Source organism: Triturus cristatus, chromosome 8 (assembly GCF_964204655.1).
Source record: "Triturus cristatus chromosome 8, aTriCri1.1, whole genome shotgun sequence".
Taxonomy (NCBI): Eukaryota; Metazoa; Chordata; class Amphibia; order Caudata; family Salamandridae; genus Triturus; species Triturus cristatus.
The window spans coordinates 411,358,446-411,370,904 of record NC_140591.1 but is presented as its reverse complement, the minus strand read 5'-3'; the positions used below and the strand labels follow the sequence as shown (position 1 = coordinate 411,370,904).

The 12,459-nt window shown below is 42.8% G+C and overlaps 1 protein-coding gene across 1 annotated transcript in view; it reads left to right on the top strand.

Annotated features, from left to right (window-relative positions):
• Window positions 1–12,459, top strand: part of VWA8 (von Willebrand factor A domain containing 8) — a 1,291,603-nt gene that overhangs the window by 927,168 nt on the left and 351,976 nt on the right. The window contains exon 37 of the mRNA XM_085621802.1: window positions 1,747–1,951. Within this exon, the coding sequence (XP_085477928.1) occupies window positions 1,747–1,951 (205 nt within the window). The remainder of the gene's footprint in view (window positions 1–1,746; window positions 1,952–12,459) is intronic.

The window sequence follows — 12,459 nt, the reverse complement described above, 5'->3', positions numbered from 1 at the left end:
TGACCCATTAGGAATCGCTAAAAACAAAGGGATGGTGGCCTGCTGGGGACAACAGACAACCATGTCTGTGTTTGCTTTTAAATAAAGCAACATTTTTTTTTCCTTAAAGAAATATGGGATGTGTTTCAAAAAGAAAAATGAAAGTTATTTTTTTCTCCATTTTGAATGAGTAAGCAGCGATCCATGGCTCCACTGCCAGCTCTTAAAAAACGATTTTGCATGAACTCACAAACGGGGAAGGGGTCCTTTGGGGATGAGTTCCCATCAAATTGAACTTGGTGGTAAAATGTGAATGTTTTGTGACCGCATTTTGGTTGCAAAACATTCACACATACCACTGTGATTCGGTATTAGGAAGGGACGCCCTCAGCACGCCCCTTCCTAATACCAACTCGCAAACCCAAATTGCGATATGGTAACAGGTCACCGAATCACTATTTAGGTTTGGTACATGCCAAAAATGCCTTTTCATCTTTGCAAACGGGCTGATTCTTCAAATCGGCCCGTTTGCGACCTCAAAAAAGAATCCTTCATGTGGCCCTTGTTACTGCAGACTTCTCCCAGCCCACTCTCTTGCTACCCACTCTCTCATTGACCCAACCCATCACAAAGTGGCACCTGGCTGTCTGCTGACTTTGCCCAGGGCCACACCAATCAGCGCTTCAGAGGAAATATAACCTGCCCATCTGGCCATGCCCACCACCGTGACATCCTCGGCTGACACATGCAGACAACATCCTATCTCTCTTCATTAAAAAATATGATTTTGACCTAATAAGTGCGGAGAACTAACCAATTGCTGCTGGTTGCGTTCCTTCTACTGCACAATGAGTGGAAAATTCCAAAGTTCTTCCTCTGCAACACTGCATTACCAACAGTGAGGACAAAGAGTGTTTTTGTAGTGTTACCCAGAAGACTTTTTTGCCATTTGTTTTTCTTTCTGTGTCCTTGAATGCATAGGCTTTGAAACCTTTTTTTCATTAACTTATGATTCATAGAACTTATCTCAGCGATCCCCTGGCCAATACCTGCGGTACTCGAAACCAAGTGTCCAGTTCATTATCTAGTACTGTCCAAGTATTCTCTTCAGTGTGATGTACTGAAAAAAACAGGAAATTCCAATGTGCATCTAGTTGTTTCACAGGACATTCTAGTCCTAGTTAAATAAGCTGTTTCGTTAACTGTTGGGTACAATTTTATTTTCAAAAGTGGACCACTGGCCCAATTAATCCAGTTCTGCCTGAACTACATTTAGTTCTGTGCAAAAACAGCACCCGCCTGTTACTTGTGCTCCATGAATGGGTGTTTGAGATAACAAGGAGGATGCAAGTGTGATGTCTTTCGTCCTTAGGTGTTCCCTTCTAGGAGGATTACCTAGGTCGGGTAGGATCACGTTCATTCACTTAGTCTTGACCAATTACATTTGTAGGCTAGTGTTACATCAGTAAGCACGTATTCTTCGAACCAGTTCATTTGGAGAGCATGGCTTTGGTGCTAACATTTGTAAGATAATGTTGCAGTAATGGCTGGGTGGGTTCAGAAATGTATCAAAAATTAAAATGGCGGATACTAGACAGACGATATTGGGGTTTGACTTCTTTATGATCGTTTGTATAAATATCTGTACATTAATCTTGTATTAGTGTAGCTCAGCTCGTATTTTGGAGGTACAGACCTCATAGTGACACTCACTCTCAAATTTCCATGAATCTGGTTCTTGATGCACTCTCTTCCGTGCTTCCACAGACCAAAGTTTGTCTCACCCTACACTGCCTGGCTATCGAAGATTTCAGATACGGACGTCCTCCTCGCCCCGTTGGGGGGGGGCAGCGTGGTGACAGTGGACGTGGGAGGCCAGGTCAGACTTTGGGAGACCGGTCTTGAACATCTGCAGCGCGCTCTGCTGGAGTGGAGAAGCATGATAGGGCAGGAAGACGGGAGACCCGTGCAGGTGCAGTATGAGTCCATTGTCTTACGCTTTTCAGTGTGAAGTCTCTGCTCTTTAAGTTCATATATTGAAACTGCTCATTCTATTATTGATTACTAGCAAAGTACGAAGTCTGTTTCTGGTGAGTGATATAAGGCACTCCATAAACAAGCATATTATTAAGCTGTCCTTCCTAGATGACCAGTAACAAATTTTTTTCCCCCTGTATTCTTGCCATACTATCAATACACTATCTTCCAAATAATTACGCCTTGAAAGAATTACTCATATTTACACATTTGACTCTGTTTTAGCTCTGGGATGGATTAGATGGATGCACTCTTCATGCCTGATTGTACTACTAGAAATCGAGACCTAAGATTTTGTGGTATACAAATACCCATACCACAGTATCGAAATCCATAATATGAACAACCCTATACTTAGAATTAAAGCGACCAACAAAATAACATTCTATTAAAATATCTAAAGTATAAAAATATTGAAGCCCAAAATATAGATTGCAAAAATACTTTTTAAAATAACATTCAAAATAACCAAAATATTGAAACCCAAGTTATAAACTTAAAAAACGATATGATATATTTTAAAATACCACATTTATTTAATGAAATTAGAAATTAATTTGAACAAATTAATAACACATATAAAAATATATTGATATAATTTTTTTTAAATGTATAATGTAATTAACAAATTAAATATATAGATATTAAAAATATATCTGTAAATAAACACAGATATATTGCAATATTTTTAAAACATTTTTTAAAAACACTATTTTTTCAAAAGCCACAATTTTACGTACATTAAAAAAAAAAATGTAATAGAATATATATCAATTTAAAAGTAAGAGAATACTTTTTTCCAAAAACTAACATATATTTAGTGTGGAAACATAATTGTAGGGAAATAATCACTGAAACAGATATATATAAACCGGTCCTAGGATGCTTGTTTCCAGTCCAGGGAGGACCTGGCTTGGCAGTTCGGGCTGGACTGTTCCCATGAGGCACAGGGTCAAGACTGATTTGCATATGGCTGGGTTCAAACTGGAACGGAATGGTGAGCAAAAAAACGATGGATTTAGGCCCAGATCTCTGTACTGGGGTGAATGTATGACATTGTTCTGTATTCTGTCCATCCATTGTTGTTTTTGCATTTGTCACCCCGAGTGGGAAGGGTATGCCCAGACGTGGGTCCCTTGCTCTTCATGCCACTGGAATCAAGCCATCCTGGCTGAAGAGGGGTGAAACCCCGAAACCGGTCCTAGGATGCTTGTTTCCAGTCCAGGGAGGACCTGGCTTGGCAGTTCGGACTGGACTGTTCCCATGAGGCACAGGGTCAAGACTGATTTGCATAGGGCTGGGTTCAAACTGGAACGGCATGGTGAGCAAAAAAACGATGGATTTAGGCCCAGATCTCTGTACTGGGGTGAATGTATGACATTGTTCTGCATTCTGTCCATCCATTGTTGTTTTTGCATTTGTCACCCCGAGTGGGAAGGGTATGCCCAGACATGGGTCCCTTGCTCTCCATGCCACTGGAATCAAGCTATCCTGGCTGAACAGGGGTGAAACCCGGAAACCGGTCCTAGGTTGCTTGTTTCCAGTCCAGGGAGGACCTGCCTTGGCAGTTCGGGCTGGACTGTTCCCAATGAGGCACAGGGTCAAGACTGATTTGCATATGGCTGGGTTCAAACTGGAACGGCATGGTGAGCAAAAAAACGATGGATTTAGGCCCAGATCTCTGTACTGGGGTGAATGTATGACATTGTTCTGCATTCTGTCCATCAATTGTTGTTTTTGCATTTGTCACCCCGAGTGGGAAGGGTATGCCCAGACGTGGGTCCCTTGCTCTCCATGCCACTGGAATCAAGCTATCCTGGCTGAAGAGGGGTGAAACCCCGAAACCGGTCCTAGGATGCTTGTTTCCAGTCCAGGGAGGACCTGGCTTGGCAGTTCGGGCTGGACTGTTCCCATGAGGCACAGGGTCAAGACTGATTTGCATATGGCTGGGTTCAAACTGGAACGGCATGGTGAGCAAAAAAACGATGGATTTAGGCCCAGATCTCTGTACTGGGGTGAATGTATGACATTGTTCTGCATTCTGTCCATCAATTGTTGTTTTTGCATTTGTCACCCCGAGTGGGAAGGGTATGCCCAGACGTGGGTCCCTTGCTCTCCATGCCACTGGAATCAAGCTATCCTGGCTGAAGAGGGGTGAAACCCTGAAACCGGTCCTAGGATGCTTGTTTCCAGTCCAGGGAGGACCCGGCTTGGCAGTTCCGGCTGGACTGTTCCCATGAGGCACAGGGTCAAGACTGATTTGCATATGGCTGGGTTCAAACTGGAACGGCATGGTGAGCAAAAAAACGATGGATTTAGGCCCAGATCTCTGTACTGGGGTGAATGTATGACATTGTTCTGCATTCTGTCCATCAATTGTTGTTTTTGCATTTGTCACCCCGAGTGGGAAGGGTTTGCCCAGACGTGGGTCCCTTGCTCTCCATGCCACTGGAATCAAGCTATCCTGGCTGAAGAGGGGTGAAACCCCGAAACCGGTCCTAGGATGCTTGTTTCCAGTCCAGGGAGGACCTGGCTTGGCAGTTCGGGCTGGACTGTTCCCATGAGGCACAGGGTAAAGACTGATTTGCACATGGCTGGGTTCAAACTGGAACGGCATGGTGAGCAAAAAAACGATGGATTTAGGCCCAGATCTCTGTACTGGGGTGAATGTATGACATTGTTCTGCATTCTGTCCATCAATTGTTGTTTTTGCATATATATATATATGGCAGGCATGCAAAGCATCTAATAAACTCACCTTGCACCTACAATTGGGTCTGTATTCGTCTGTTCCAGAGTCCTATGATCTGGGATTGCTGTGGCGAAGTTTACGTCATATATATATATATATGTTCAAAACAGGTTACAAAAACATATAAAGCATAATGGCACTCACTTAATGAGAATATAATTAAAAGTGATAGATATATAATAAATATACCATAGTTACAAATAGTCATAGTAATAATTGATGCCTTCATCAAAATTCAGAGTTACATTGAACACTTTTAGTAATGGAAAAGACAGGTCCTTCAAAAAGAGGACACAGGTGAGAACTTGGAGATTTGTGAAGAATCACATGTAGGAATGGCTCAGGAAGAGTGGTCTTTTAAAATCTATTTTTTAAAGTAGTCAGAAAGAATACAGTGGATGGTAAAGGGACCTAAGTACCCTGTGACCCCCAACCGAAGTGATATCACAAAACCTCTGAATCTATTGGCTGACAAGAAATGCTGACAAGAAATGGACTCTTGCAAAGTTTAACCTTGATAAAATCGCAGGATGCAGATATTAAAACAAATTCTATGTGTGTCATATTCAGAGGTATCAGGAAGCTGATGGATCTTTTGGCATGCCGGGCAAGACCCACCATCAGAGCACGGTACTGGTTAGAGTGGCCGGCTGAAGTGTCACAGAATAAGTGAACATCAGTTCTCTGCTGATTTTTACAAAGTTTCTGAAGGTGATCCACAAAAATGGTTTATCTCTGCACTCTGACAAGTGTTAGAGATCGGGAGAGGTTTTACCTAAAAGCGGAGTTTCTCAGGAGCATGCAGACTTATTGTTCTTGGGCAAGACTTCTGTAGTGTCCTATGCAAGACAAACTCCTCTTGTTGAGCTACAGACTGCCATCTGGTGTTCTTATCATGCTTTATGTAAATAGTGTTATTGTTAGCTATACATTAATTCCAGATCTGGAGCCTAGTTTACTGGGCTTCAGTTACATTCTCTTCACACCAAACTTAGGGGCTCATTACGATGGTGTTTGGGACCGCCCGCCAGAAATGCGGAGGTCCCACCACTGCAATTAGGATGCCCCCGCCATACTGGCTGCAGCACTGTATGCAATGTTAAAATGGCATGCACTGCACTTCCCTGCACTACATGGCAGGCACTACGCGGTGCCTGCCATGCAATGCAGGGAAATGCTGGGGCCTACCATGGGTACCCCCCAGTGCAGCAAAACCTCCCCCCAGAACAAGAGGGGCCCGCTACGGGCACCCGAATCTCTTCTTGCCTGTCTTTTTGCGGTGGGATGTCTGCTGCGAAAAGACAGGCGGAGAGGGATATCGTAATCCCTACAGCAATGCTGCCCTATCTTTTGGTTCCGCAAGGCTGGCGGGAATGGACCGCCTTGCAGAACCGTGGTGGACGATCTTTGCGTCCGCCATGCCGCCCTGAGGTTTCCCCCGCCATCATAATTTGGCAGGGGGGGGTACAGCTGTCAGATGGTGGATGGACCGCCACCGCCGGCGGTGGTGGTCCTTCCGCCATCCTAATCGGCCTCTACGGTTGGGCTCATCCCATGGCTGAAGTTTTGGTACCTAAATAACCTCGAAAATACCTTCTTTATTGGGATTTGTCTTTGAAAAACAAACAAACAAAAAATGCCTACTGACCTGTATAATGCCTCCATTAAATAACAGATTCATCGATAATGGGCATTCTCCTTGATAGTGCTGCCAGCATGTGGGTGGACTCACACTTGGTGCAAAAATCTCCATGGGTCCAGCATGAACATTTAGGTGTGGTTGGGTATCGCTGCTGGTGTGGAGGAGTCGGGGCCTCTATCACCCCAGCTGCTTAGCAGCCCACCCACCCTCCTGAGTCTAAATTATCTTATTTTTACTCATAGCGGTCCACTTCAATTCTGGTTGTGGGGGAACTGCCGATCCATTGTATTATAAGCGGGTGCTGAAAGAATCTGAAATCTCTGGGAGACAAAACGAGTAAGAATGAGACATAACTGGGGAGCTTGGAGCCAATATTTACGACTCCCTTGGTAATTTCTCATGGGAACTACAAGCTTCCTCCTGTATTCCCTTGTAATTCTGCACCTCGTGCGTCAACATGACTGCCGGTATCGATATTTCCAAGAGTGTGGAATGGCCACCTGAAAATCTGGGGTACTCATAATGGGCAGAAGTGGGAGTGTTCTAGTTCTTGCATCTTTTTTATGATCTGTTAAGTGCTACCTGACTTCCTACATCACTGTGGCATAAGCGGACCCGCACGTTATTGTTGTCATCCTGCTCTCTGCACCTCTACCTGTAGGGAAACCAGTGTTTCAAGTGAGCAGATGCTGTCCAGTTTGAAAGGGAGAGTACCTGCACTTCTCAGCACTGCTAAACAATATTTAATGGAAGAGTACCTGCACTTCTCAGCACTGCTTAAGTATATTTAATGGAAGAGTACCTCCACTTCTCAGCACTGCTTAACTTTATTTAATAGAAGAGTGCCTGCACTTCTCAGCACTGCTTAAGTATATATTCAATGGAAGAGTGCCTGCACTTCTCAGCACTGCTTATGTATATATTCAATGGAAGAGTGCCTGCACTTCTCAGCACTGCTTATGTATATTTAATGGAAGAGTACCTGCACTTCTCAGCACTGCTTATATATATTTAATGGAAGAGTGCCTGCAGTTCTCAGCACTGCTTATGTATATTCAATGGAAGAGTGCCTGCACTTCTCAGCACTGCTTATGTATATTCAATGGAAGAGTGCCTGCACTTCTCAGCACTGCTTATGTATATTAAATAGAAGAGTACCTGCACTTCTCAGCACTGCTTATATATATTTAATGGAAGAGTGCCTGCAGTTCCCAGCACTGCTCTACCACATTTAATGGCAGAGTAACAGCACTTCTCAGGAGCAAGGAGGCATTCTACAGAGTGAGCACCACCACGCCCATATTTCTATTTAAAACACTAAGGGGAAACACATGGAACAAGTGTAAAAACAACAAAGGCGAATGCTTGCAAGCTGGGATAAACATTTGAATCGTTCCTTTATCTGTGGGAAAAGCGATGCTGTAATTCTGAAGATCTTTTATCACCAGCTCTGTCTTCCAGTCTGTACAATAGATAATCGTTCTGCTTGTTTCTTTCGTTAGACAGTACTCAATAAGTAGACACAATAATTAAATGTGTGATTACTCCTCCTTTCCCATAATCCCTTTTACCCACTGCATTGTATGATCAGACAGCCCCTGTAATCCCTTCCAAATTGGGCCAGCAGACAGAATGTTATTTGCAAGACATCCGAACAGACAATGTTTTCCCCCAAATGGAAGTCGTCTGGGGACGAGTCGCTGCAATAATGAAAGCCTAAATGTATTCTGTCATTCTTTCTTTGTCTGCATCCGTACCCCATTGCCAAAGTGAACCCAAAATGATCTCCAATGGGAGGTATGGGCACTGCGTTTATTGCTGAAACAGCGCGGCATTTTCTGTGAGCAGAAGTCATGGAAACTAAGTGGATAACCGAGATTAATAGTAATTTCGGATATCATCAGTGGTGTTGCAATACTGCCACCTGGAGGCGAATCGTTTGTCTCAAATAAGATATCTGTAAGGCGCCATTGATGTGGCGCGGATAGGAGAGAATAGTCTCTTTCTAGTAGAAATGTGTGACGAGTCAACTCAATAGCATGGCAGGATTTTGGCGTTTTCTCTTTTTTTTTTTAACCTATCTTCTGGCCTTAAATGTCTTCCTTTATGGAAACAGCAGTTAGACACGTTTTAAGGCATGGACAAAGTGAGCTCTGGCCCAGGGCCCCAGCCATTCAGGGGCCCCCTGATAGAGCCAGCTCTGTTCTGTAGAGAGTCTTGCCCTGATTGAACAGCTCTTAAACAGATTGTTTCAATAACCTTCTTCCTTTAATGTGTTTTTAATGTGAATGAAGTGTGAGAGTCTATTAGAGACAGTCTGAAGAGAAATGTGTTTGTTTCATGCAACATCCATACAAAAGTTTCTTTTAGATTACAGTAGAACCTCACAAATGAGAAATGGGAGTGTGTCACAGAGATTATTTGCAGTAATATTAATGAGCTGCTGCTGTGTTACAACACTGAAAACACACATCACTATCCCCGAATATTATATTTAAACACATTTAGAATTTGGACCCGTGGGCCTGTGCACTGTCAGTGACCTGACCAAGGAGGGACGTAAAAGCAAAAATATGATCATAAATTCAAAGCAGTTCCGAACAGGGGCCCCCAAAGTACATTTGGCCCAAGGGCCCCAACGTCTTTAAGATCTCCTTGACAGCAGTGTGATCAAAGTGGTATGCGTGCGCTGCTGCGTAGTCAACAGTCCATAGTCAGTGTGCCCATAGTGATATTATAACACTCCGATGTGACTTTAAGTTCCTGAACGAATACTCTTTTCAGCATCACACTTATGTAGGGCCCATATCTCTTGATTGTGTTTGCATTTTAAGATTCATCAAAGGCACGGACAATATAAAAAAAGGACTTTATGCACAATAGTCTGTTTTACTTTTTAACTTAGATTTTCTATTTTTGTTTACTTTGATTACCATTCAGGGACATTTAAAGCAGCTCTATGACATATTTTAAAGTGCTTTCTTTTTCAGTTTACAGTTTTGTGCATGTACTGATAAAAGGGAAAAAATACTGGCTTTAAGACGTTTAGGAGATTTTCCTAAATTTTGTAAACAGCCGGGACATGAAAATACTGGTCTTGTCTGTATTTCACTGGCCGGGTGGCAGCCCTCGGTGGAACTGAGACAGAAGATCGTCCCAGGCACCAAAATCAAATTGTCCCTCATTAGCGAATCAGATAGCTTAAAAGGTGGCGCATATTTGCAAATTGTGTTAGTTTTGACACTATAAAGACATGCCGCATAGATGTTTTTCGATGTATGGTAGATTACATGCAGTTGTGCTTGTCAGTGCTTAATTTGTAAGAGAATGAGTGCTGGGGCCTAGGCCTCTTTAATTCTCTACCGGACACTCCTTGTGCCTTTATCTCACTCCTGCAGGTTCCTGCTTTCTCCCTTTTTGCCTGTTTTTCTGTCTTTCTGTTCTGCATTCATTCCTGTTTGTGTGTTTCTCCCCCTCTCTGGCTTGTGGGCAATATCTGATGAGGAAAAATAAGGGGAGGTCCCCAAAAATTAGTGCTGGTAGTCTCCACTGGCAACCACTGGCTCAAATTAAGCTTGCTGCACACATTGTTTGCGGTAGTATCAGGGAAATAAACAGTAGAAACCGGCCCACAAGATCATAAACAAACAGCCCAAAATAAGTCCCACAGACTGACCTGTCAGACCCCATTTTGGCAAAGCCAAATTACCCAATGACCAGGCTGACCCTGGCTTAGGACACCCAAACCCCTGGTAGCTGTATGGTATCTCAGTGAACACTTGCATCATTTGCACAGATCTGCGTGTACCCGAAAGGCCACTGTCTCTAATCCCAGAGGCTTCAAGTAGCCTTTTATACTTCTGAGGTCGAAAGACTAAGAATCATCAAGTTGTCTGATCACCTTTCCTTCAGGTGCAAACTCTGATACTCAATTATATCACTATTTTTATTGTTGTTGTCGATATCCAGTCACTTATTTCAGCCAATAGCTCTTTGCTTGCTTAGGCCATAATAAAAAAACTTCTTTGTGTTTTAGAAAACACAAACATTTATTGCATTAACAATATTACATTGGATGCACATATGTTGTGTTGAATCCAAGCCAGTGCAGTAATGACCAGTAACATATACATTTTATTTCTAGCTGTAAGAAAGTTGCATTGAGGTATTGCTCTGGGTACCATCAATCCAAACTTGCATTGAATTCATTCGACTGGTAAACATATAGAGCTTATATATATTTAATTGGTTGAGGCACAAAAGCATACCAGTGTAGTAAACGCATGCGTTGTAATGGCTGCGTGGTGAAGGCAGCATTGTAAAAGCTGTTTGCCTTGTGTGGCTTGCCAGTAGACCAAATTTGCTGACCTGATAGGGTCGGTCTCTGCCTGTTCTGTGCAGCTCCTGTTCCAAATATATTCTTTTAAGGATTGCTGATAGTGCTGGGACCCAGCAAAGGGAAGGGATACTCCATAATTCCTTACTTCCAACCCCATGTCAAATATCTTTGCCTCCATTGTATGACATGAGAGACATAGCACAGAGTGGGCCAAATTGAGAGTCTAGTCCAAAATAATGTAATAGAAATTAGCCAGCACTAGCAAGCTAGCTTATCCTTATGGGTTTTCCTCACTTCCGCTTGAACCTATATTTGCGGATTTAATAGTCACATATGAATGTAGGCAGTTCACTTTGCGAAGAAATATATGGAATTAAGGGTTATCAAATTTAATAGTCAAAACAGGATGATGCAAATCTAGCATTTATGGAAAAAGGCAGGATGAGTCCTCCTAGTCCTTGCCATGACCTGAAAATCAAAATATAAAGATAATACGTCACATGTGGACTCTACGCAAAATAATATAGCTAAACGCCTGGCTCATTCTGAAAATGGAAATAATTTATTCATTGGTAAACTCTTGGCAGTTCATAATGAAGTCAACCCAGTGGTTGGTAGCTTCTGAGTGGACTGGCACATGAGGGCATCCTTTCAAAACATCCGATGATGCTGAAGCAAGCAATAATAGATTAGCTTGAGAACAGGGAAATCAAGACAAATAAACATTGAGACAGATCAGTCCATGAATTCATTACACCTCTTGAAAAATATATGAGCCCTCCCCCCCCCCCCCCCCCCAGCATACGATGGGGTATTGATGGTGGCGATGGCCAAAGTAGTAACCACACTAAGATCAAATTAAATGTAAGGCATGGTGATAAAATGCCCAGAAGCAGCAAAGTGTGAAATTTGTACTCTGTGCTGAATTAGCTGATAAACCTTTTGAAGATACAACCAAAGGGAATAAACAGCTTTTCAACCCATCTAGAAATATAATATTATTCCACCATAACCTCACAGATCTACCAACAAGTGTATTTTAAGATCAGATGCTAAATAAGGTGTCATGTCTGGGACGTCACGTCTACCGATTGTTCATTTGAATGGAGGGGATGACCTTCATTTGAAAACTATCACTAGACATGTAAAGTGCAGTCAGTGGTGTTGTAAGTGACTGGTTGCTTTTATGGCACATGGGTTTGGCAACAACCTAAATGACCTAAAAGCCTACTAAAAACTATAGAAGAAGCAAGGTCGGCTAGTTCTCCTGATCTGGGGATCTCCCAGGCACTGGGCAACCCTTATGAAAAGTATTGCTAATTATTGCTTGAACCCAGCAGATGAGTCCCATTGTGCACAAATGCTCGTGAAGTGTAGTGATGCCGCGAGTGACACGTGACGTGGTATATTCGCTGGGGGTCGCGTAACTAGTTAGCATGGAGGAGTCTCGTTATTATCGGACCCCCAGCGTATATATCATGTCACGTGTCACTCGCACCGTCACTACACTTCACGAGCACTTGTGCACAGTATTTTGTTGGTTACATGTCATTTAATGTAACGCAGTGCTACTGACCCATGTGCTTGTACATATGAAGTTTAATATGTCCAACATGCTTGTCAATTGAAATATACTTTACATTTACTTGCAAATGTCTCCCTGGTTTTCTCCTATTTTGGATTTAATCCGTCGCAATTAATTGTGCCACA